The following is a 26,609-nucleotide window of genomic DNA, read 5'->3' as shown; positions in this document are numbered from 1 at the left end:
GCCTAACTTATATGATAAAATGATATTTATTAAATTTTTCAATATAATAGATAAAAAAATGAAAATAGCAAGCGTACCAAATGTATACTGTACTGAATATAGACGTGTAAAGGTTGGCTGACTCCACATCACTCACAAGGCCTCTAGGCAGATACCTGGGGCCTGGTGGTTGTCTGGGGGCCTAAGTGCCACCACTGTGTGCACCTCCACTTTTGCATGATTACAAAGTGGCTGAATGGCAAGCAGAGAGAGAGCCTACGCTGGTAATTTGCCTCGGGCCCTATTGCATTTTAACCAGACTGGCATGCAATCCAGATTTCATAACTTCCCATAAACCATTTGTTTTAAGTAAAGTACAGGTGAGGTGAATTGTTTCCACATGGCGACCTCCATTCCCCTGTAGACAGGTACACTTGGTGAAGACGTTTGATAAATGTGCTATATGTGTAAACAGTATATCAGAAGGGAGGTCCTGTTACACAACTGGCTGAAGGTGACACAATGAGATCCGAGACAGAACTGGATGTCATGTGACCGCAGGACAGGAAGCAGGAAGCAGTGTATTGAGAAATAGCCTCACATCGTGTAGGCGTGGCACAGCTACAGCAGACGTCAGAGGGCGGAGCAAGCCACCTGCATGTCCCAGCATTCCTCAGGGGACGGCTTTAGCATTGTCTCTGAAAGAAAGATACACAAACCAGAATATCAACATTGTTTAACTGTAAAAACTTGTACCAAGCGGGGACAATATAACTTAATACTAACAGAAATATGTAGTTAGAAACAAGAGGACTCCACAGCTGCTCTGATTGCCCCACCAAAAGATACCTTTGTGCTCCAGGTAGCCCCCCAATATCAACAGCTAAAGATACCCCCCAATATTAGGTAGCCCCCAGTATACAGTGCCTTGTAAAAGTACTCCCCCCCCACCCCCGGTTGACACTCGATTTTGCATTTTGATTCACACTGCAGTGAGAATGATCCCCTAGGGATACATTAGCAGCAGCACTTTGCTGATCACCTGCAATCAGCAAAGCGCTGAAAATCGCCCAAGTGTGAACCAGCCCTCTGCCAGAGGCATCACACCATCCCACGAGACAAAGGAACTCTCCAAACAAGGCAGGGACAAAGTTGTTGAGAAATACAAGTCAGGGTTTGATTGTGGTACCACAACAAACCTGCCAAGAAAGGGCTGCCCCCCAAATCTCACAGACCAGATCAGGAACCCTGACCAAGGATTGAACGTCATCCCAATCAGTAGCTGATACCCCCTTTTACATGAGAAATCTATTCCTTTTCTCAAACAGACCATCAGGGGGGGGCGCTGTATGGCTGATATTGTGGTGAAACCCCTCCCACAGTGTGATGTCAGGACCATGGTCCTGGCAGTTTCCTGTCTGTGAACCTCATTGCATTGTGGGATATAGCTGTTTACAGCTGTTTCCAACGGCCAAAAAAACAAGCAGCATCTCCATTTCACTGACATCACCTGCCACCAATAAAAATGTCACCATGTGATAAATGTCAGAATGTGAATCTGGGAGAGGAAAGATTTTACAATAAGCAAACACTGACTAAATCATTTATACATCATTATTGTAAATGAAGCACTTTTTTCATTATATTATTTTCGCTGGAGTTCCTCTTTAACCTGGGTTGCATTGATACACAACTAACTTTGTAATTACTTATGCCATCTTAGTGATGTGTATTTTGTTTTTTTATCATTACAATCTAGGCTTTGTTTGGTAATATTTTTTCCCCAAACGATTCTATTTCATAGCTGTAATAGATTCCGGAAAAGCCGCCGCGCGGACTGGCAGTGAGGCGGCTGGTTCCGCATTCAGCTCAGCGGTTTACACGCGGCAGCATGTGTCTGATGTGGCTGGGCCTTCTAGTGCACTGCACACAGATGGAGGAATACGCGCGCTGAGAGGCAGAACCTTTATAACGAACGAAGAGGGATCAGCTGACCAGGTTGGACAGCTGATCTCAGAGCGGGCGGCTATTGGTTTATCAGCGCAGGGTGGCGCCGGGGAGCGCCGCTCTATGTATAGTTATTGCTGGTCAGTCTCAGGTTGTCTGTCGTTGCGAACACTTACGTGAAAGCACTCAAACCATAGTCAGATCCCACAGTGTGTTAGAACCAGGAGGACCTGGGAATTCACAATGAGCCAGATTACCACTGTATTACTATTGTGTTATACTTCAGACTAGTTCCAGGGTGTTGAGACCACGGACCTCACACCCAAGACTAGGGACACTGTGTTACTACTGTGTTATACTTCAGACTAGTTCCAGGGTGTTGAGACCACGGACCTCACACCCAAGACTAGGGACACTGTGTTACTACTGTGTTATACTTCAGACTAGTTCCAGGGTGTTGAGACCACGGACCTCACACCCAAGACTAGGGACACTGTGTTACTACTGTGTTATACTTCAGACTAGTTCCAGGGTGTTGAGACCACGGACCTCACACCCAAGATTAGGGACACTGTGTTACTACTGTGTTATACTTCAGACTAGTTCCAGGGTGTTGTGACTACGGACCTCACACCCAAGCTTAGGGATACTGTGTCATTGCTGTGTTATCATTTAGACCAGTTCCAGGGTGCTGTGACCAAGGACCACACACTCAAGCTTAGGAACACTGTGTCAGTGCTGTGTTATTCTCTAGACTAGTTCTGGGTGTTGAGACCTCACACCCCAGATTAGGATTGTGCTTTATATCTGTTATTACCATTTGCTCGGGTGCTGCCGACCTGGCCTGCCCGACCCCTCGGGCTGTCACTCATCCCTCGAGTGTTCAGCCTGTCGGTACTACCCGTGACACTATTCCACCTAGTGTCAGTTAGCTGCAGGGACCTCTTGCTCCTTAGAGAGGCCTCTCTGCAGTACAGCCAAGGGCTCTATCCCTTAGGAGTCCTTTGGCTGCAGTATAGTCTGATTCCCAGTATTGCAGGGAATCAATGGCTCTCAGGTGATCTCTATCCCCTGTCCTAGGAGATAGTCCTCACACAGCCAAGGGCCACCTGCTCCTCAGGTGGTCCATGCTCATTGTTATCGGCGTCTCCCGCCCCACGGGAGACAGCCTACTGTTGCACCAAAACACTTACACTTTATCAGGTGTCCAGAGGTTAGTCATATATCTGTATTATTGGTGATTCTGCAGATCATCAATAATCAGGTATATATCTGTATTGTTGGTGATACTGCAGATCACCAATAATCAGATTCTCTCTGTGTGCTGACCAGGGATGGTCGTAGTCAGCCAACTACGCTACGCTGGAAATACGCGTAGTTTTACGCCATTACGCTTCGCCAAACTACGACTTCAAAAACAAATGTTCGCTTCGTATGCATTTCGTAGAATACGCGTTAAAATACGCAATTACGCGTAGTGTGAAAAGTACTGTATGCGGATACTTATGCCCGTATGCAGAAAATTGTACGCATTAATTTCTTTATAAATGCATATACTGGGAACCCTTCTATGCGTACATTCCCTTTCCAATGCGTAAATTTGTATGCATACAATCGCATGCGGAAAATTAGACGCGAGTAACGCATTCGTAGTTCGCATAGTGGGCGTAAGCTACTTCGCTACGCGTAATTTCGTAAGCGAAGTTTTGAAACTTCGCCTATGAACTACGATGCGTAAATTCGCACTGGCGTAGTTTCTGCTCATCCCTGGTGCTGACACCGATTGTTACAATAGCCGAGTGCTTCCGAATACTACGGAAGCAAGCCCAGCATGGAAGAGAGCAGTCTACGAGCCATAGTTTGTAGACTAACGGGAAGCCTCCGGGGGAATGCGGGGACCAGAAGGAGACTAGGAAGGCTTTATAGGACCCAGAGTCATATTTTTTTACACTTCAGACTCTATTTAAGGAAAGAAAATCTGTAATGAAAAAAGTTCCCCTGGGGGGTACTCACCTCAGGTGGGGGAAGGCTCGATAGGAGTTCCCCTGGGGGGCACTCACCTCGGGTGGGGGAAGCCTCGATAGGAGTTCCCCTGGCGGGCACTCACCTCGCTTGGGGGAAGCCTCGATAGGAGTTCCCCTGGGGGGCACTCACCTGACAAAAAGCTTCGATAGGAGTTCCCCTGGGGGGTACTCACCTCGGGTGGGGGAAGCCTCGATAGGAGTTCCCCTGGGGGCACTCACCTTGGGTGGGGGAAGCCTCGATAGGAGTTCCCCTGGGGGGCACTCACCTCGGGTGGGGGAAGCCTCGATAGGAGTTCCCCTGGCGGGCACTCACCTCGCTTGGGGGAAGCCTCGATAGGAGTTCCCCTGGGGGGCACTCACCTGACAAAAAGCCTCGATAGGAGTTCCCCTGGGGGGTACTCACCTCGGGTGGGGGAAGCCTCGATAGGAGTTCCCCTGGGGGGCACTCACCTCGGGTGGGGAAAGCCTCGATAGGAGTTCCCCTGGGGGGTACTCACCTCGGGTGGGGGAAGCCTCGATAGGAGTTCCCCCGGGGGGCACTCACCTCGCTTGGGGGAAGCCTCGATAGGAGTTCCCCCGGGGGGCACTCACCTCGGGTGGGGAAAGCCTCGATAGGAGTTCCCCTGGGGGGCACTCACCTCGGGAGGGGGAAGCCTCGATAGGAGTTCCCCCGGGGGCACTCACCTCGGGTGGGGGAAGCCTCGATAGGAGTTCCCCTGGGGGGCACTCACCTGACAAAAAGCCTCGATAGGAGTTCCCCTGGGGGGTACTCACCTCGGGTGGGGGAAGCCTCGATAGGAGTTCCCCCGGGGGGCACTCACCTCGGGTGGGGGAAGCCTCGATAGGAGTTCCCCCGGGGGGCACTCACCTCGGGTGGGGGAAGCCTCGATAGGAGTTCCCCCGGGGGCACTCACCTCGGGTGGGGGAAGCCTCGATAGGAGTTCCCCTGGGGGGTACTCACCTCGGGTGGGGGAAGCCTCGATAGGAGTTCCCCTGGGGGGCACTCACCTCGGGTGGGGGAAGCCTCGATAGGAGTTCCCCTGGGGGGTACTCACCTCGGGTGGGGGAAGCCTCGATAGGAGTTCCCCCGGGGGGCACTCACCTCGGGTGGGGGAAGCCTCGATAGGAGTTCCCCTGTGGGGTACTCACCTCGGGAGGGGGAAGCCTCGATAGGAGTTCCCCTGGGGGGCACTCACCTCGGGTGGGGGAAGCCTCGATAGGAGTTCCCCCGGGGGCTCTCACCTTGGGTGGGGGAAGCCTCGATAGGAGTTCCCCTGGGGGGTACTCACCTCGGGAGGGGGAAGCCTCGATAGGAGTTCCCCTGGGGGGTACTCACCTCGGGTGGGGGAAGCCTCGATAGGAGTTCCCCTGGGGGGTACTCACCTGACAAAAAGCCTCGATAGGAGTTCCCCTGGGGGGTACTCACCTCGGGTGGGGGAAGCCTCGATAGGAGTTCCCCCGGGGGGCACTCACCTCGGGTGGGGGAAGCCTCGATAGGAGTTCCCCCGGGGGGCACTCACCTCGGGTGGGGGAAGCCTCGATAGGAGTTCCCCCGGGGGCACTCACCTCGGGTGGGGGAAGCCTCGATAGGAGTTCCCCTGGGGGGTACTCACCTCGGGTGGGGGAAGGCTCGATAGGAGTTCCCCTGGGGGGCACTCACCTCGGGTGGGGGAAGCCTCGATAGGAGTTCCCCTGGGGGCACTCACCTCGGGTGGGGGAAGCCTCGATAGGAGTTCCCCCGGGGGCTCTCACCTTGGGTGGGGGAAGCCTTGATAGGAGTTCCCCTGGGGGGTACTCACCTCGGGTGGGGGAAGCCTCGATAGGAGTTCCCCCGGGGGCACTCACCTCGGGTAGGGGAAGCCTCGATAGGAGTTCCCCCGGGGGCTCTCACCTCGGGTAGGGGAAGCCTCGATAGGAGTTCCCCCGGGGGCACTCACCTCGGGTGGGGGAAGCCTCGATAGGAGTTCCCCTGGGGGGTACTCACCTCGGGAGGGGGAAGGTACTCACCTCGGGTGGGGGAATCCTTGATAGGAGTTCCCCTGGGGGGTACTCACCTCGGGTGGGGGAAGCCTCGATAGGAGTTCCCCTGGGGGGTACTCAGCTTGGGAGGGGGAAGCCTCTGGATCCTATTGAGGCTTCCCCCGTCTTTCTCGGTTTCACGGCGGCGGCGATAAAGCTCCCGAACAGCGGGGATGTAAATATTTACCTCCCGGGCTCCAGCGCAGGCGCAGTATCGGCTCTCCGCTTGGAGATAGGCGGAAATAGCCGATCGCTGTCGGGCCTCTCTACTATGCAGGAGCAAGTCTCCGGTGCCTGCGCAGTAGAGCAGACCCGACAGAAATTGTCTGTTTCCGTCTATTTCCGAGCGGAGAGGCACAACAGCGCCCCTGCTGGAGCCAGAAAAGGTAAATATTGCACAGCCTGGGACACAGGAGGACGGGGGAAGCCTCGATAGGGTCCAGAGGCTTCCCCCTACCGAGGTAAGTACTCCCCAGGGGAACTTTTTTCATTACAGAGTCTCTTTAAAGGGAATCCAAAGTGAAAATAAACTTATGATATAATGAATTGTATGTGGGTGACACTGCAGGAGACAAGACCATACAGATGCATCGCACAGGTTTATCCAAGCGTCTATCGAAAAAAGGGGCATGAAAATTTGGGCACACAGGAATTCTGATAGTAAAATAGTAAAAGTCTAAAATATCGGCATTAAATACCAACATTTTACTATGGCTTAACCTCAGCCTACCCTCACACAGAACCCTTCCCTCCTGGTGATGCATAACTCTAACCGCTCCCACCAAAACAAACTTTCTTCTTGACGCCAACCCCCCCCCCCCCCTCAAAAACTTTCCCCTGATGCCTACCCCCCCACACACACACACACACCCTAACTGATGCCTAACACTAACCTCCCCGCACAAAATTCCTACTTGACGCCTAACCCTAACCCCCCCCCCCCCCACACACACACACACACCCTAGCTGATGCCTAAAACTAACCTCCCCGCAGCGAAATTACTACTTGACGCCTAACCCTAAACCCCCCCCCCACACACACACACACAAACGCCCTAGCTGATGCCTGACCCTAGATGCCGCCGCACAAACTTCTTACCTGTTGTTGTTGACCAGCCCCATCGCAAAAAAAAATAAATAAAGTAATTTCTCGGACTTGGTTGAACCTATATGAAAGGCAAGCCAGCATAAACTGTGTTTAGCATTTTTATTTTACTAGGGAGCCTCCTGCACAGTATAATGCAATCACAGTGACTGCAAGCATGCTTAGACCAGTGAAAGCTGCGGTTTGGTTTGTTTAGCAGTGACGCATCAGCAGTTGCCATGGCAATGCGTCACTGCCAGCGAGGAGCTAGGGCAGAGAACTTCCGCCTGCTACTTCCTCTTTCCTGGCAATAGGAGTAGTACCTAGTAGTCAGCTAGGTACTTTATTTAACTATTAATATAAAAAATGGGGTAGAAGGGGTTTTACATTTTGATAAATATTACATTAGGACTTTATAGTTTTTGACATTGTTATTGTTCTGAAAATTAGAAAGTTAAAGTGTTTTAAATATTTTTCGTTTTATAAAACTTTGATTTTGAAATTTATCATTTTGAAAATTATAAGGTTGGGAGAGGGTTTTAGGGTTAGGTGTCAGGAAGGGGGGTTTAGGGTTAGGTGTCAGGAAGGGGGGTTTAGGGTTAGGTGTCAGGAAGGGGGTATTAGGGTTAGGTGTCAGGAAGCGGATATTAGGGTTAGGTGTCAGGAAGGGGGGTTAGGGTTAGGTGTCAGGAAGGGGGGGTTTAGGGTTAGGTGTCAGGAAGGGGGTATTAGGGTTAGGCATCAGGAAGGGAAGGGTTTAGGGTTAGGCATCAGGAAGGGGGGGGGGTTAGGGTTAGGCATCAGGAAGGGGGGGTTTAGGGTTAGGCGTCAGGAAGGGGGGGGTTTAGGGTTAGGTGTCGGGAAGGGGAGTTTAGGGTTAGGTGTCAGGAAGGGGATATTAGGGTTAGACATCAGGAAGGGGGATTTAGAGTTAGGCATCAGGAAGGGGGGGTTTAGGGCTAGGCATCAGGAAGGGGGTTTTAGGGTTAGGTGTCAGGAAGGGGGGTTTTAGGGTTAGGTGTCAGGAAGGGGGTATTATGGTTAGGCATCAGGAAGGGAAGGGTTTAGGGTTAGGCATCAGGAAGGGGGGTTTAGGGTTAGGCATCAGGAAGGGGGGGTTTAGGGTTAGGCATCAGGAACGGGGGTTTAGGGTTAGGTGTCAAAAAGGGGGGTTTAGGGTTAGGCATCAAGAAGAGGGGTTTTAGGGTTAGGTGTCAAGAAAGGGGTTTTAGGGTTAGGCATCAGGAAGGGAACGGTTTAGGGTTAGGCATCAGGAAGGAGGTTTAGGGTTAGGCATCAGGAAGGGGGGCTTTAGAGTTAGACGTTAGGGAAGGGGGTTATAGGGTTAGGCATCAGGAAGGGGGGTTTTAGGGTTAAGCGTCAGGAATGGGGGGTTTAGGGTTAGGTGTCAGGAAGGGGGGTTTTAGGGTTAGGCATCAGGAAGGGGGATTTTAGGGTTAGGCATCAGGAAGGGGGATTTTAGTGTTAGGCATCAGGAAGGGGGGTTTAGGGTTGGGTGTCAGGAAGGGGGGTTTAGGGTTGGGTGTCAGGGAGGGGGGTTTTATGGTTAGGCATCGGGAAGGGGGGTTTAGGGTTAGGCGTCAAGAAGGGGCATTTTAGAATTAGGTACTAGGAAGGGGGGTTTTAGGGTTAGACGTCAGGATAAGGGGTTTTAGGGTTAGACGTCAGAGAGGGGGTTTTAGGGTTAGGCGTCAGGAAGGGGGGTGGTTAGGGTTAGGCGTCAGGAAGGGGGTTTAGGGTTAGTAATCAGAAGAGGGAGGGTTCTGTGTGAGAGTAGGGTTGGGTTTAGTTATAGTAAGATATTGGTAACATTTACCAGTGTTTTACTATCCTCATTACCACTGTAAATATTTTTGGTTTTGATCTGGCACCCAATTCACAACATTATGTATCATTTACACTTATATCGTATTCACCCGGCGCCCATTTTTCCTCGTGCCTCTATTCATGCATTGCACGCCCTGCAGGAAGCATTTCCTGCTTTTCTTGTTATCTTGTCTTGGCAACACTTACCTTCCTTGCTATTATTTTTTTCACCCAGTCGCTATCTGGGTCAACACAGACCCTCTTGTCCTTACTAGTGGTGAGTCTGGTAAAAAAACAAAAAAACAAAAAAAAACCACAGGAATACAGAGGACACTTATTTATCATATTTATCATATTATATTTATTTATTTATTATTATTGATTTATAAAGCATCAACATATTTTGTGGCGCTGTACAATGTAAGGAACAAACATGAAGTACATAATAATATAGATTATGGTATACACAAAATATAGACATTGATGCATAATACTGAATTGGCAGACGTAGTAATTACAGTGACGAATATAACATGATGAATGTATAGCATTAGTACGCGTTGGTATGCGTTTTTTCCATAGCAGTGCATTGGGAAGAAGATTTCAGTTAAAATGCGTTAAGTATGAAAGGCATCTCCTGCAGCACATTACAGAGTACATACTCATGTCACTGACTGTCCTCAGAGGAGCTCACAATCTAATCCTGTCATAGTCAAATATCCCTACCACATTGTTATGTATTTATATAGCAGTGACGTTTTGCAGCACTTCACAGTACAAAGTCATGTCACTCTGACTGTCCTCCAGAAGAGTTCACAATCTGCTATATGTAAAGTAAATAGTGCATCTTTTTTTATTAGGACAGGAGGCATTATTCAAAGTTTTGCTGTTGATGTCCACTGTCTGTGAATTACACCACTGCTAAGTTCATGCACACCATGACCCCATTTAACACTCTTCTTTCCAGTGCATAGACATGCCCCTTTTTGGCAGCGTCCTGGTTTTTGACCACGCCCCCTGCTTTTGGCCACCCCCTCTTTTTTTCGGCGGTGCTCTATGCGCGCCGCAAGTTGACAGCTGCCCCTACAAAAGATCCTGCACCTGCATAGCACCCCCTAAAAAAAATTTCCTGGAGCAGCCCCTGTTTCCACCCATGTTCCTCTGGGGACACAGGGAACACCCATGTTCCTCTTGGTTCACAGGGGTCACCCATGTTCCTCTGGGGGTACAGGGGCCACACTTATTATTTTGAAGGAACACAAGCACCAGTTTTACGTAGGGAAAATTATCACTGCATTTGTTACATGGGTTAATGATTATTGTATGTTTTTTTTTGGGGGGGGGGGGGGGGTGGAATCTTGCCCTTGATATTCGGGGCACTTTGTTATTTGGGGTTTGCAGGTGATATTTGGGAGTAAAGATTCCTGCACTACTTATTCTTTTCTTTGGAGGGGGAGGGGGTAATGATTGTAACAAATGCTGCAGTAGATATATTGGTGTATGAAGCAAAGACTTTCAAAGGAGTTCCACCAGACAACAGCGGTTGAGAAAGGCTGATGAAGACACTCACATGACGGCAGGGTTGATGCAGCTGGACGACTCCTGACTGTAGCATTTAACTAGGCGTGACGAGATTTGTTTTCCTGTCTTCAGGCAACACATAATTGTCTCTCCCTCAGAAAAGATCACTGGAAGAGTAAAACAAGCGAGGTTAATTAGGGACACCAGAAGGTGGAAGCAGGAAATTTGGGGATTGTGGGGTGCCGCCGTAGGCACCCATTGCAATAGCGGTATTGAGGGGAAGAATAGCGGCACCAATATTTATGAGGCGCCATATGTGCCCAAATTACACCCCAATGCCACTATTTCAATGGGCAACTATGGCCGTGGCTCAAAAACAACATCTTATTTTTATGGCGATAGGACACGACGGGGTGGTTGGCGTGTGGTTAAGGTTAGGCTTTCCTGGGTGCCCAAATTTCGAGGCGTCCTTTTATTACATACGCTCAAAAAGTAGCCAGGATGCTGGACAATTTTTTTTTTCTTTTTACACAGTTTCAAAAACATTCAGTAGATCTTTTATGATTCAGTGACACAGCACCATAGTGACCATAGGGGGAGCTCTCTAGCCTTGCAGTAGTGCTGGGTCCCATGTCTGAATATCAGCCAGGACTCTATCTGTCTGGAATTTGTATGTCGTCCAGGCATTTGCAGATCAGATAAGTAGGAAACAAGAGGCTGAACCATTTTTTTAAGGGTTATTTTTTCCCCCTGAATTTCCAAACACATGTATACATCATATTATGTGCATAAATACTGTCTGCTGAAGGATTTTAGTTTTTTTCTGAGCTTGCTAAGGGCAGAGACACACTATAGGACACTTTTCAATTTGTTTTCATTTTAAAAAACATACCCCCATTGTCTCACATTAAAATCGAAGCAAAATTGCAGCGATCACTGTTTTTTGTTTTTTTTTTTAAATGAAAACAGATTAAAAAACACTCTTCAGTGTGTCAACAGTGGTTGTTTAGTGAAAAATCCGGCAGCATTCTGCTTGGTGTGTTATAGAATAAAACCAGTTGGTAAAATGGGAAATACAAAAGACAGTGGCTCTTGATCAATTAACATTTTCTCCTGCGTTTCCTCGTAGGAGATACGCTTTTCATCTTCTTAGAAAAACTTTTCAATACTCTACAATTGAAAAAGTACCAAAAAGTAGGTGAAAAATTACTACCAAAATTATTTGGAGGGCTATCTTGATTGCTTGTGGTATAACCACTCCCAACAAACCCCCCCCCCCCTTCACCGCAGCGAGTATCTACGTCCTTGCAAAATACCTCTACACCTCGCAGGGCATAGAAACTCGTCCCTTGCTGCTGCACACTCCTACTAGCTCCCGTGCTCGTTCATGCTGCCAATCGTTAGAGGGCAGTTCAATGAATAGGAACGCAGTTACTACTTATTGATCTAAGTCCCTGTGTTAATGATTGCTGGCAGCAATGAGATGCCTGCGGTCATTGTAAGAAACAAAGTTACACTTACACGCATTGCTTCCTGTTCACATACTGGTAGTATGCAGCAGGAAGAAGTGTGAGGACATCTTGTGGCCAAATAGAGAAATTACACCCACATACATTTATTTTCATAAAAAGACGTACACATAATTTAAAATTAACTCCTCCTTATCTCCCACACTCTCCCATAAATACTCTAATAAAACTTTAGCAGTAAATAACAAAATATGAAAATAAAAAAAAATGCATAAATAGTTACCTTAGGGACTAAACTTTCTTTTAATATGTATGTCAAGAGGGTATATTACTGTTATTTTTTTAAATTATGGGCTTGTAATTAGTGATGGACGCCAAACTGAAAAAATGCACCTTTATTTCCAAATAAAATATTGGCGCCATCCATTGTACTAGGGAAATATTTTAAATCTTGCAATAACCAGGACAAATGGGCAAATACAATGTATGACTTTAGTCCACAGTATAATGTTTTATTTTAAAACTATAATGGCCAAAAATGAAAAAATAATTATTTTTTTCTATTTTTTTCTTATTTTTCCCATTAAAATGCAGTTAGAATAAAATAATTTTTAGCAAAAAGTACCCCCAAAAGAAAGCCTAATTAATGGGAAAAAAAACAAGCTATTGATCATTATAGTGTGATAATGACTGATAAGATTATTGGCAGATGAATGAATGCAGCACTGAAATGTGAAAATTGCTCTGGTTTTTAAAGAGACTTTGAAGCGAATAAAAATAGCTATTTTTACCTGGTACTTCACTTCAGGAGTCTCAGTAGAGGTAAAACGCAGCATCCCAGCGGCAAAACGTGGGGTTTAGATCCCCCAAATCCCAGTGCAAACATCCACGACTTTCAAAGTCATGAATTTTGCTGCCTGGGGAGGCAGAGCTTTGAGCTGTAGCTCTGCCTCTACTAGCGTCAATCGGCGTGCGGATCTCCGCCTCTCCCCGCCCCTCTCTGTGAAGGAAGAGTGAGAGATGCGGGGAGTAGTGGTGCTCAAATACCCCTTTTTAAAATTCGAGTTTGGTCGAATTCGAATAGTAAATTATTCGAGGTCAGTCGAATATTCGAGTCGAATAATTTTTACTATTCGATTCAACCTCGGACTTCGAGCTCACTATTCGAGTCGGTATTCGAGCTCATTATTCGAGCTGACTATTCGAATTGGCCTTAAATAGCTTCCAACACTTGTTTTGAGGGTGAATGATGCAAGAAACATCTTTTTTTCCAAGTAACAACAGCAAGTGATTATGTGGGGATGTTCCTTTAAAAAAAAAAAAAGGTGGAAAGAGAAGTTGTGTCCAGAATTTTGTTCAGTACTGTATATACTTCTTCTTCTTCTTCTTCTTCTTCTTCTATATCTTCTTCTATATCTTCTTCTTCTATATCTTCTTCTATATCTTCTTCTTCATCTTCTATATTGTCTTCTTCTTCTTCTTCTTCTTCTTCTTCTTCTTCATCTTCTTCATCATCTTCATCATCTTCTTCATCTTCATCTTCATCTTCTTCTTCTTCTTCTTCTTCTTCTTCTTCATCATCTTCTTCATCTTCTTCATCTTCTTCTTCTTCATCTTCTTCTTCTTCATCTTCTTCTTCTTCTTCTTCATCTTCTTCTTCATCTTCTTCTTCTTCATCTTCTTCTTCTTCATCTTCATCATCTTCTTCATCTTCTTCTTCTTCTTCTTCTTCTTCTTCTTCTTCTTCTTCTCCTTCTTCTTCTTCTTCTCCTTCTTCTTCTTCTCCTTCTTTTTCTATATCGTCTTCTTCTTCTTCACTTATTTCTCTTTTCAATTTTTTTTTAAAGAAATGCAGCTATTTTTGAGCGTAACAAATAGCTGGTGGCGCACGCATGTTGGAAGCGCCATTGTATGTGCTCCCTGGCAGTGGAAACACACAGACAGCAGGAGGTAAATTCAGCAGCAGGAGGAGGAGGATGAGTGTGTGGCAGCAGGCAGTCAATGAGGCAGGCAGCGTGACATAATAGCCCTGGTACCTAGCGGTGATACCAGGGCTGTAAATAAACACAGCAGGCAGGAGGTCCCAGACAGCGGTCGTGCAGCCCACATCGTGTCCAATACACAACTGGGACAACACAGTTTTCAACCCGGGCACCTCTGAAAAATTAAACCTTTTTTTTTTTATGGTTTTTTGGTTTTGTTTGTAAAACAAATTACACAGATATATAGCTATTTTTTGACGTAATAGCTGGTGGCAGAGTGGCAGCAGAATGTAATTCTGTGTACCCTGGCAGTGGGAAACACAGACAGACAGCAGCAGCAGCAGGAGGAATGGAGGAGTAATGTGAGCAGCTATTGTTTGACGTAATAGCTGGTGGCAGAGTGGCAGCAGAATGTAATTCTGTGTACCCTGGCAGTGGGAAACACAGACAGACAGCAGCAGCAGCAGGAGGAATGGAGGAGTAGTGTGAGTGTGGCAGCAGGCAGGCAGCGTGACATAATAGCCCTGATACCTAGCGGGTGATACCAGGGCTGTAAATAAACACAACAGGAGGTCCCAGACAGCGGTCGTGCAGCCCACATCGTGTCCAATACACAACTGGGACAACACAGTTTTCAACCCGGGCACCTCTGAAAAATTAAACCTTTTTTTTTTTTTTGGTTTTGTTTGTAAAACAAATTACACAGATATAGCTATTTTTTGACGTAATAGCTGGTGGCAGAGTGGCAGCAGAATGTAATTCTGTGTACCCTGGCAGTGGGAAACACAGACAGACAGCAGCAGCAGCAGGAGGAATGGAGGAGTAATGTGAGCAGCTATTGTTTGACGTAATAGCTGGTGGCAGAGTGGCAGCAGAATGTAATTCTGTGTACCCTGGCAGTGGGAAACACAGGCAGACAGAAGCAGCAGCAGGAGGAATGGAGGAGTAGTGTGAGTGTGGCAGCAGGCAGGCAGCGTGACATAATAGCCCTGGTACCTAGCGGGTGATACCAGGGCTGTAAATAAACACAACAGGAGGTCCCAGACAGCGGTCGTGCAGCCCACATCGTGTCCAATACACAACTGGGACAACACAGTTTTCAACCCGGGCACCTCAGAAAAATTAAACCATTTTTTTTTTTTATGGTTTTGTAGTTTTGGTTTTACAACCAATTACACAGATATATAGCTATTTTTTGACGTAATAGCTGGTGGCAGAGTGGCAGCAGAATGTAATTCTGTGTACCCTGGCAGTGGGAAACACAGACCGACAGCAGCAGCAGCAGGAGGAATGGAGGAGTAATGTGAGCAGCTATTGTTTGACGTAATAGCTGGTGGCAGAGTGGCAGCAGAATGTAATTCTGTGTACCCTGGCAGTGGGAAACACAGACAGACAGCAGCAGCAGCAGGAGGAATGGAGGAGTAGTGTGAGTGTGGCAGCAGGCAGGCAGCGTGACATAATAGCCCTGGTACCTAACGGGTGATACCAGGGCTGTAAATAAACACAACAGGAGGTCCCAGACAGCGGTCGTGCAGCCCACATCGTGTCCAATACACAACTGGGACAACACAGTTTTCAACCCGGGCACCTCAGAAAAATTAAACCTTTTTTTTTTTTTATGGTTTTGTAGTTTTGGTTTTACAACCAATTACACAGATATAGCTATTTTTTTACGTAATAGCTGGTGGCAGAGTGGCAGCAGAATGTAAATCTGTGTACCCTGGCAGTGGGAAACACAGACAGACAGCAGAAGGGCAGTACACAGCAGCCCACTGTAGTTGTAAAATGTGTGGCTGCAGGCGACGTAATAGTTAAAGTGAACCAGGCTGGCTTAGTGAGCAGGAGCCAGGAGGTGGTAAAGGGTGGTAAGGCACATTAACGATGGTTCTAAGTTCCGGCAGCCAGTTCATGTCCCCCTCTCGCCGACAACAGGGGCCAGGAACTCGCCTTCCACCCACGCCTGCTTCATCTTGAGAAACGTCAGTCTGTCCACAGACTTGTGAGACAGACGTGAGCGTTTCTCGGTGACCACGCCACCAGCTGCACTGAAGCAGCGCTCGGACAGCACGCTGGAAGGGGGGCAGGACAGCACTTCCAGGGCGTACTGTGCCAGCTCGCTCCAGATCTCCAGGCGCTTGACCCAATACTCCATGGGATCAACAGGGGCATCGCTGTCAAGCCCGCTGTAGGACCCCATGTAGTCAGCCACCATGCGGGTCAGGCGCTGGCTGTGACCGGAGGAGGATGCTGCTGCATGCACCTCCTCTCTAGTCACTGCTGCCAGAGCCTCTACAGTCCTGTAGAGCTCGTGGCTGAGAGACAGCAGGTCTGTGGGGCGCTTGCTGCTGGATGCAGGCACCTGCTGCTGCCTCTGTGCTGGCTGCTGGACAGTGGGGGTGGAAGGCTGGGGGAAGGCTTCCTCCAAGCGCTCAACAAAGGCCTGCTGCAAGCTCCTTATTTGTTGCGCTGGGTCTCCTCCTGCAGTCGGCAGGAACTGGCTCAACTTCCCCTTGAGGCGTGGGTCCAACATCATGCTGATCCAGATGTCCTCCCTCTGCTTCATCTGGATCACCCTGGGGTCCTTGCGCAGGCACGCCAGCATGTGCGCTGCCATTGGGAAGAGGCGGGCCACGTGTGCTGGCACATCGATGGCAGTGCTGTCCTCATCCTCCTCCTCTGCCTCGTCAGCCTCATCCTCTCTCCACCCCCGCACCAACTCAGCTGCGCTGTGCTGCTCCCCCTCATCAGCAGCAAGGTCAGGGACCTCCACCAAGTCCTCCTCCTCCTCCCCCTCAGAGGTGGACTGTGCAGCTGCTTGCCGCTCCTGCTGGTCCAAGGCTGCCGCTCCCTGTTCCAGCAAAGCATCGAGGGCCCTGTTCAGCAGACAAACCGGGGGCACCCACTCGCAGACCATAGCATGGTCCCTGCTCACCATGTTAGTGGCCTGCAGAAAGGGAGCCAGCACTAAGCACACCTGCTGCATGTGCCTCCAGTCATCATCGGGGACGATGGACGGGATGTTGCTGGTCTTGTCCCTTCTCTGAGCGGCGGAAACAGTGGCCAGGGCAAGGTACTGGTTGACAGCGTGCTTCTGTTCAACCAGACGCTCCAACATCGCCAGGGTGGAGTTCCAGCGAGTCGGAACGTCAAGGATCAGCCGATGGCGTGGCAGCTCCAGCTCCTTTTGCACGTCTTCCAGGCTCGCACAGGCTGCAGCCGAGCGCCGGAAGTGACGCACAACGTTCCTTGCCGTTTCCAGCAGTTCGCCCATCCCCTGGTAGGTGTGCAAGAACTTCTGCACCACCAGGTTCAGCACGTGGGCAAGACAGGGGATGTGGGTCAGGTTTCCCCTGTCTATTGCGGCAACCAGATTGGCCCCATTGTCGGCCACCACCTCTCCGACTCTGAGGCCTCTGGGGGTCAGCCAAATCCTCTCCTGCTCCTGGAGTTTGGCCAACACATGGGTTGCCGTCAGCTTGGTCTTCCCAAGGCTGACCAAGTGCAGCAGCGCTTGGCAGTGGCGGGCCTTCACGCTGCTGCTGAGGCGGGGGGTTTGGCCAGGTGTGCCGGAGGATGGCAGAGGATCGGAGGAACCTGCTGCAGTTCCCCCGACCCTGCGGGGTGGCACCACCCACTGTGTTGCTGCTGCTGCTGTGCCCGCTGCTGCTCTCCCATCCTCACCCCCTTCCACCAAGCTGACCCAGTGGACAGTGAAGGACAGGTAGCGGCCTGTCCCGAAGCGGCTGCTCCAGGAGTCCATGGTGACGTGGACCCTTTCACCAACCGCGTGCACCAGCCCTCGCTCCACATTGGCCATCACAAAGCGGTGCAGTGCAGGAATGGCCTTGCGGGCGAAGAAGTGTCTGCTGGGGAGCTGCCAGTCTGGGGCTGCGCAAGCAAGCAGCGCACGAATGTCGCTCCCCTCCTGCACGAGCGTGTACAAAGGAGTTGGGAGCACATGGCCCGTGCCAGCAAGCCGTTCAGCTGCCGCACGCGACGGCTGCTGGGAGGCAGAGCCCTAACCACCCCCTGGAAGGACTCGCTCAAAAGGCTCTGGCGTGGCCTTTTGCTGGCACGGGAATCAGCAGACACAGCAGAGGAGGCCACTGAGGACTGGCTGCCAGAACAGGCCTCAGTGTCGGCGGCAGGAGTTGCAGAGGGGGGAGGAGCAGTGCGTTTCCGCACTCCTGCTGGTGCTGCTGGAGGAGCAGGAGGGCGGGTGGCTGCTGTTTCTGCTGCTGCTGCTGCTCCTGAAGGCTGTGCAGTGATGGGTGTGGTGCCACTGCCAGCACCAGATGCCTTCAGCCTCTGGAACTCCTCATGCTGGTGGAAATGTTTCGCAGCAAGGTGGTTGATGAGCGACCTGGTGCTGAACTTTAAGGGGTCTGCACCTCTGCTCAACTTCCGCTGACAGTGGTTGCAAGTGGCGTACTTGCTGTACACTGTGGGCATGGTGAAAAAGCGCCAGATTGGTGACAAAAACAACCCCCTACGGCATGGAACCGCTGCTGCCTGTCTCCCTGTGGTGGTTGGGGGGGGGGGGCTTGGGTGCGGCTGGTGGTGGTACTGGCAGATGCTGCTGCTGCTGCTGAGACACCAGCAGGCTGGGGGACCTGCCTACTGCTGCCAATGCTTGCAATGATGCGCCTCCTTGCAAGGCCCACAAGCGCATCCTCCTCCTCCTCCTCAGAGCTGCTGATGACGACATCCCCTGGAGCTGGTGGCACCCAGTCTCTGTCTGTCACCGTGTCATCATCATCCTCCCCCTCCTGAAACATGTCCTGCTGGGATGATGACCCCCCAAACTCCTCTCCTGATGCATGGATGGGCTGCTTGACTGTCGCCACAGTCTTGCTGTCCAATCCCTCATCCCCCAAAGTGCCCATCAGCATCTCCTCCTCCAAATCGCCAACAACAGCAGACAATTGACTCATCATGCCTGGGGTCAAAAGAGTGCTGAGTGACAGGTCGGCGACTGACGGTGAACTGGCCTCCTCCCCAGGCCCTGCTGGGTGGCTGCTGCGAACAGGGGTGGTGGTGGTGGTGGTGAGGGTGGAGGCCTCGGATGCAGAGCTGATGGCGGGCTGCTCATCCTCCGTCATCAGTTGCACCACAGTGTCTGCATCCTTTTCCTCAATGGGACGTTTCCGACCCGGCTGGAGGAAAATCGGAGCAGGTGCTACACACTGCTGCTGCTGTGTCTCTACAGCGTGAGTTGCAGATGCTCCTGCTGGGCGGCGCCCAAGGCGTCCACGGCCAGTGGCTATAGGAGGAATGTTAGCCACTGACGCTGCTGCTGCGGAACTGTGCATGGTGGCGCGGCCGCGCCCGCGGCTTGCCACAATGCTGCTCCCTCTCCTCCTGATTCCCTTGCTGCCCTTCCCCTTGCCCAAACCGCGCTGGCTGCCACTTCCAGACATCTTCGATGTTTTGGGCGTAAACACAAACGTTTTTTAAAAGGGCGGGTGAAAAGTGGGGTACTTTAATGGAGTGGGTTGGTGGGCGAGGTGACTGAGTGAGTGTCTAGTACAGTAAGTAAGTAGTTACAGAGTCAGTAAGTACAACTAGAAGTTACAATAATCAGTAGTAATAATCACAAGGAAATAGAGTGTGTGTACACAGACAGTGAGTGAGTGCACGCACACGCAGGAGCTAGCCTATGAACAGTGACTGAGTGTCCCTACTAGTACAGTAAGTAGTAAAAGTAAGTACAACCAGAAATTACAATAATCAATCAGTAATCAGAAGGAAATAGAGTGTGTGTACAGTACACAGACAGTGAGTGCACGCACACGCAGGAGCTAGTAGCCTATGAACAGTGTCAGTGAGTGAGTGTCCTAGTACAGTTACAGAATATAACTATTCAGAAGGAAATAGAGTGTGTGTACAGTACACAGACAGTGAGTGCACGCACACGCAGGAGCTAGTAGCCTATGAACAGTGTCAGTGAGTGAGTGTCCTAGTACAGTTACAGAATATAACTATTCAGAAGGAAATAGAGTGTGTGTACAGTACACAGACAGTGAGTGCACGCACACGCAGGAGCTAGTAGCCTATGAACAGTGACAGTGAGTGTCCTAGTACAGTTACAGTATATAACTATTCAGAAGGAAATAGAGTGTGTGTACAGTACACAGACAGTGAGTGCACGCACACGCAGGAGCTAGTAGCCTATGAACAGTGTCAGTGAGTGTCCTAGTACAGTTACAGTATATAACTATTCAGAAGGAAATAGAGTGTGTACACTACAGTACACAGACAATGAGTGCACGCACACGCAGGAGCTAGTAGCCTATGAACAGTGACAGTGAGTGTCCTAGTACAGTTACAGTATATAACTATTCAGAAGGAAATAGAGTGTGTGTACACTACAGTACACAGACAGTGAGTGCACGCACACGCAGGAGCTAGTAGCCTATGAACAGTGTCAGTGAGTGAGTGTCCTAGTACAGTTACAGTATATAACTATTCAGAAGGGAATAGAGTGTGTGTACACTATAGTACACAGACAGTGAGTGCACGCACACGCAGGAGCTAGTAGCCTATGAACAGTGACAGTGAGTGTCCTGGTACAGTTACAGTATATAACTATTCAGAAGGAAATAGAGTGTGTGTACACTACAGTACACAGACAGTGAGTGCACGCACACGCAGGAGCTAGTAGCCTATGAACAGTGTCAGTGAGTGAGTGTCCTAGTACAGTTACAGTATATAACTATTCAGAAGGAAATAGAGTGTGTGTACAGTACACAGACAGTGAGTGCACGCACACGCAGGAGCTAGTAGCCTATGAACAGTGACAGTCAGTGAGTGTCTTAGTACAGTTACAGTATATAACTATTCAGAAGGAAATAGAGTGTGTGTACAGTACACAGACAGTGAGTGCACTGCACGCACACGCAGGAGCTAGTAGCCTAGGGTGACCATATTTTGATTTCCAAAAAAGAGGACGATCACAACAGCATGTGGGCGTGGTCATGGGTGGGGCCAAATATACAAGACCTTAGCAGTTTGCTGTCCAACTTCGCGGGCATGGAGAGCAGTTTTTTTTCCAGACCACATGGGAGGGCCGACCGACCACAAAATGCAATCAGATTCGCAGAAGATTTCCCCACAAAATGCAATGAGATTGGCAACAGATTCCCCCACAAATGGAATCCGATTGGCAGCATATTTCTCTACAAATGCAATGAGATTGGCAGCAGATTTCCCCACAAATGCAATAAGATTGGCAGCAGATTTCCCCACAAATGCTATCAGATTGGCAGCAGATTTCCCCACTAATGCAATGAGAATTGCTCCCACAGGCCACACAGCACCAGCGTGACAGATCTTATCTGGGGTTTCTTCCTGCTCTTGGCAGCCTATGTGTCCCTCACCTCAGCCCTGCTCCCAGGAGTTATCCAGGGGTCCCCTCCATAGCAGCCGGGGACCTGGTGAGGTTGGCCAGTTCTGCAACTGCACACAGCCATGCCACCTGCGCATAATGCTCCCGGCCACACCAGGTCGCCAACTGCTACGGAGGGGACCCCAGAATAACGTCTGGGAGTAGAGGGACACATAGGCTGCAAGGGGCAGGAGGAAGCCCCAGATAAGATCTGTTTGTTTTTTATAAAAAGCCTTGAGGTTTCCTTTAAATGCAATGTACCAGTGCTGCAACAAGCTGATTCATTCAGCTAATACCAGCAATGGAAGGGTTACAGGAGACAGATGTGGGCTGTGCTAGCAGGGCTTGCCTGTTCAATGCACAGAAGACAAATGGAGAGAAGACGTGTCGGCTTACCAGTTAGAGTGTCTGTGGTGTCTGCACGGCCAGTGTGCAGTGTCCCTGTCCCATGGGAGCTTCAAGAGCCAGGATGCTGGGACTGAGCTGAGGGGGACACTTGGCACTCTGCAAGAACGCTGCAGACACGAGGCAGGACTGGACTCTTCTGGCAGTCTCTGCCATTTCAAATGAGGATAGGTGCACCACGCTATCTCTGCATCTCCTCACTGGCTGGCTGTGTCTGGAGTGGACCCGACCCGACCTCCTCTGTCCTCCATCCTTCTCCTCCTCTGGGCCAGCGAATTCTCCAGTCCACCCCTGGGCGGAGCAGAGCAGTGCAGCAGGGATTGATTGCCAAAGAGCCGTTTGGGGAGCCGAACATGAGTCAGAAGAGCCGCTTGCAGAGACAGTGTCTCTGCAAGCGGCTCTTCTGACTCGTGTTCGGCTCTCTGTCTCTGCAAGCGGCTCTTCTGACTCCTGTTCGTCTCTCTCTCTCTCTGCAAGCGGCTCTTTTGCCGCTGGTGTTCAGCTCCTGTTCGGCTCTCTCACCGGACAATTCAAAATCCCGGCAGGACTGCCCGGACAGGTCTGAAAAAGTGGACCTGTCCGGGCAAAAGAGGACGCCTGGTCAGCCTATAGTAGCCTATGAACAGTGACTGAGTGAGTGTCCTAGTACAGTTACAGTATATAACTACAATACAAAATACAATCAATCAGTACTAAAGGACAGCAGAAATACTGGTATAGATGAGAAATAAACAGAGGACATGAGAGAACAGCTGCCCACACAGGCAAGGCCCTGAGGCCTAAAGCTGTAAGCCTGCAGCAGCTGTCTGAGTCTCTCTATGTAACACAAAAGCTACTAACTAAAATACAATGTCTATCTAACTACAGGGGCGTATCTGGGTAATATAGAGCCTATGGCAAACACTAAAATTGCGCCCCCCCCCTTTCCTGGTCAGAGCCCCCTTCCCTTCTAAAAACAGCATATTTTCTCGTGTACATGTGTTATGGTTGCCCATGGTTGTTTTGGCTCACATATTGCTGAATTTACTTTTTTGGAAATATTTCTTCTTATTACCTCTCTGTCCCCTTTTCTAACTTAAGCCAAGTGCACCCTACATAAGTTAATTAGCAATGTTCCCCAGATAACAGAATAATATGATCTGAGGTCTGAGTGACTAGAAGGCATTGGGCTTGCATGGCAATACAGCACAGTGGCAGACATGGTGCCCATGCTGCTGTGGCGCCCATGGCAAGAGCCATGCCTGCACCCCTCTAGATACGCCTCTGTCTAACTAACAACAATATAGGTGTATATAGGAGGTGTATGTGAGCAAAAACGCTAGGTAAATGACCACAATAAAGCTCTTGCTAAGCCAACGCACAAAGGAGCAGATCTCTCTCTGTGCAAAGTCGGGCAAGGACGGAGAAACAGAACATGGCGGCCACTATTTATAGGGTAGGGGCTGGCCAGGGTCCCCCTCAGTGATTGGCTGCCGTCAGAGGGCCTGGGAGCCCTCTGATTGGCTCTAAGGACATCAATCTGGGCTATGACGCTATTCGAGCTCGGTATTCGAGCTCGAATAGCGCTGTTAGCTCGAATGGCGCGAATAGTGAATGGGCTATTCGAGTTCACTCGAATAGCCCATTCGAATAGCTCCAGCTATTCGGAGCTCGAATACCGAGCTCGAATAGCTGAAAAAGAGCTCGAATATTCGAGCTACTCGAATATTCGAGCTCTGCTGAGCACCACTGGCGGGGAGAGGCGGCAATCCGCGGCGATTATCTTCAGTAGAGGCAGAGCTACAGCAGAAAGCTCTGTCTCTTTCAGGAAACGCTCCCTGGATTTTCCCCCGGGGATTTGGGGTGTCTAAGGCCCCATTCACAACTAGAATCGCAAAACTTTGCGGGAGTGATTTTCCTGCGATTAATGCGGAAAAATCACTAGACACTGCGGTGGTTTTGGAGCTATGCATGCTAATCGCGATCGCTAAACGCGAATCAAGCCGCTGCATGTAACACGTTTGCGGTTAACGCTAACCGCAAATGCGGCAGTGAGAACAATGCCATGTGTTACATGCTGTAGCGGTTTGCCTTGAGCGGGAATCACACAATTCCCGCTCAAGTGAGAACGGGCCCTCGTTTTGCCACGGGGATGCGGCGGTTTACCTCTACTGAGACTACTGAAGCGAACTACGAGGTAAAAAAAGCAATTTTTATTCGCTTCAGTCTCTCTTTAATCGGAAGAACCCTTGGAGTTTATTGATGAGGTATGAAAATATCACCTAGAAGGCAACTTAGAAGAAAAAGTCAATTGAATGAGGGCCAGTAGGTTAAAATCTACTACAGTGTAAGCAGTGCTGCCTCCGAAACAACTTCTATAGAGGCTTCTTACCGTGTCCCTGACAGGTGGCTGCCATGAAGACCACGATGAGGGCCGCGGCGGTGAGGAGTCGCAGGGATGACATCGTCCGTTATGTGAAAAGATCTCTGGGAAACGGTAGGATTCCTTGCTGCTTTTCTAATGATAAAGAGGAATCTGATCCCTTTATATGTATAGGAGGAGTAGACCCACCCAGAGAAGCTGTTTACCCCCCCGGGGCAAAGAAGACAAACTTCCACCCAACTGCACCTATGAAATGACACTTAGGGCTCGTTTCCACCATAGCGAATCCGCATGCGGCGACGAGATGCGGATTCGCTTGTTACACTGAAGTGGCCGGGGCTGTTTCCACATGTGCGGCGTGCGGGAGCGATTTGGCTGCGGGCCAAATCTGCACAACGGGACCCACCGAATTCGCCTGCGTTGGGAATCCGTGCGAATCGCCGCTAATGTATTTAATAGTAAAAACGCATGCGTTTGTTACATGCGTTTTTACCCGCGATTTCGCGTGCGATTTCGCACCTTTTTCAATGTTATTTTGCCCTGGCAGTGTCATGGTTAATTTCGCATGGCACCCTGCCATGCGAAATTGCACGCGAAATCGCGGGTAAAAACGCATGCGGAAACGCATCCGCATGCGTTTTTACAAGCGTCGGAATGCCAGCGAAATCGCGTCGCAACAGTGGAAACGAGCCCTTACAGGAATAGCTAATCAGAGATCTGGCGTGCTAACAGAAGCACCTTCAGTTCCAGAACATCAAAGTCAGAATCTTTTATTTCGCCAAGCACAACTGGGTTGTGCCCGGAATTGGTTTTAACTTTTGGCAGGTACAGGGCTAGTGCGAAACAAGACATACAATACAACCATGATAAAAAATACAGCAGTTAAACCTTAAAAAGCATTGAGTTGATCTCTAACGAATCCCCCGCAGGGCAAAAATTTTGCGGTGAGTTAGTTGGCAAAACCCTGCATATCCTGGCATGCAGGGGCGGACTGGCCCGGGAGGACGGGAGGCAATTGCCCCCCGGGCCGCCTCCTGTACTTTGCATCAGGGCCGATACATGCAGTGTTGGCAAGTTCGCTGTCTGGTGAATTGGTCCCGCAGCTACAGCAGCACTTTACAGATGCTGCTAGGCAACAGAGGTCCTGCCCCCTGCCAGCAGAAACAGCCAGCCAGTGAGGAGAGAGCGGCTCAAGCGCGTCATTTGAAGTGGCCGAGGCTGCCGGAGGATTCCAGTCCTTGTGAAAGATGAAAACTTTCTTCCTCATTCCCAGCCTACTGCTTGAAGCTGGAAAGGACTCTGACCACGGCAGACATCAGGTGCAGACCAGACACTGTCCTTTGTAAGCGGACACCTCCTCTGTCTCCTCTCCATTTGTTTATTGTTCTTTGCACAGGCCAGCTCTGCTCACACTAGCCCCACATCTTCCTGTCTCCTATATACCTGTAACCCTTTCACTGCTGCGTGCTGGTGATATAGCTTTTTGCAGCACTGGTAATTTGTATCATGCATATTTATGTATTGTTGTACTTTGGCTGCACACTAAATAAAGTGCTTAGCGCTATTGAGGATGTACAATACATCAAAGGACTTCCAAGGCAAAATATATAATCTATTTTTTACTCACCTGGGGCTTCTTCCAGCCCTGAGCAGCCATCTCAGTCCCTTACCACAGCCCTGGTCCTTTGCGTTGTCCCTGCTGGCCTTCCACTGGCGTGGTCAGTTCTTCTGCACCTGCCTGTGCATCCACGTCATCTGGCGCATACTGCGCTTGCACATTAGTTGTGCACAAGTGCAGTATATGCCAGATGATGTTGACGCACAAGAGCAGCAGACCCGACCCCGCTGGTGGAAGGCCAGCAGGGACAACGCAAAGGACCAGGGCTGTGGGGAGGGACTGAGACAGCTGCTAAGGGCTGGAAGAAGCCCCAGGTGAGTAAAAAATAGTCTTTTTTACTTTACGTCAGAAGTTCTTTAAAGGAGACCTTAGAGTGTACCTGTGTTGTTAACTGGCGTATTTATGCTTACCTGGGCCAGCCCCATGACGTGCTCCCTTGCTGTCCTCTCCAGTTGCTTTTTTGTTATCTAATATTACATAACCCCTTCCTCCCCCAGTACTTTGGCCAGTCATGTGCTTCTGCACATGCCCTGTCACGCATGCACCAACGCTGTGCCCCCATGCCCGGGAGTGCTCTGTGCCTGCACAGTATTACTCCCAGCTGCGAACAGAAGGGGGGGCGCTTTTACACTTAATGCATTGGTATGCGTTGGTACACAGTTTTTCCACAGCAGTGCATTGTGAAAAAGGTTTCAGTTAAAACGCGTTAAGTGGTAACTGTGCCATAGGAAAATATTGGCATTACTTTGAAAATCCGTTTTCTTTCAGTTATAATTGAGAGCAACTGATTAGGTTGAAAAGGAGACTTAAAGAGACGAAAAATTTAACTTCATTGCAATCAGTAGCTGATACCCCCTTTCCCATGAGAAATCTATTCCTTTTCACAAACGGGGCTCTGTATGGCTGATACTGTGGAGATACCCTTCCCACAGGAAACTGTGAGGACCATAGTCCTGGCAGTTCTGTGAACATTGTTGCGTTGTGG

At 49.6% G+C, this 26,609-nt stretch overlaps 1 protein-coding gene across 1 annotated transcript; it reads right to left on the bottom strand.

Moving 5' to 3' along the window:
* Positions 1 to 71: 71 nt before the first annotated feature.
* Positions 72 to 24,133, bottom strand: LOC137561095 (C-C motif chemokine 18-like). The gene is made up of 4 exons (XM_068272346.1): positions 24,016 to 24,133; positions 10,451 to 10,568; positions 9,088 to 9,163; positions 72 to 677 (listed from the first exon to the last, which is right to left on the bottom strand). The coding sequence occupies exons 1-4, from the start codon at positions 24,086 to 24,088 to the stop codon at positions 666 to 668; spliced, it is 279 nt and encodes a 92-aa protein (XP_068128447.1). The 5' UTR covers positions 24,089 to 24,133; the 3' UTR covers positions 72 to 665.
* Between the last annotated feature and the right edge of the window lie 2,476 nt (positions 24,134 to 26,609).

The sequence above is a fragment of the Hyperolius riggenbachi genome, chromosome 1, assembly GCF_040937935.1.
Source record: "Hyperolius riggenbachi isolate aHypRig1 chromosome 1, aHypRig1.pri, whole genome shotgun sequence".
Taxonomy (NCBI): Eukaryota; Metazoa; Chordata; class Amphibia; order Anura; family Hyperoliidae; genus Hyperolius; species Hyperolius riggenbachi.
This window is presented reverse-complemented; position numbering and strand designations above follow the sequence as displayed.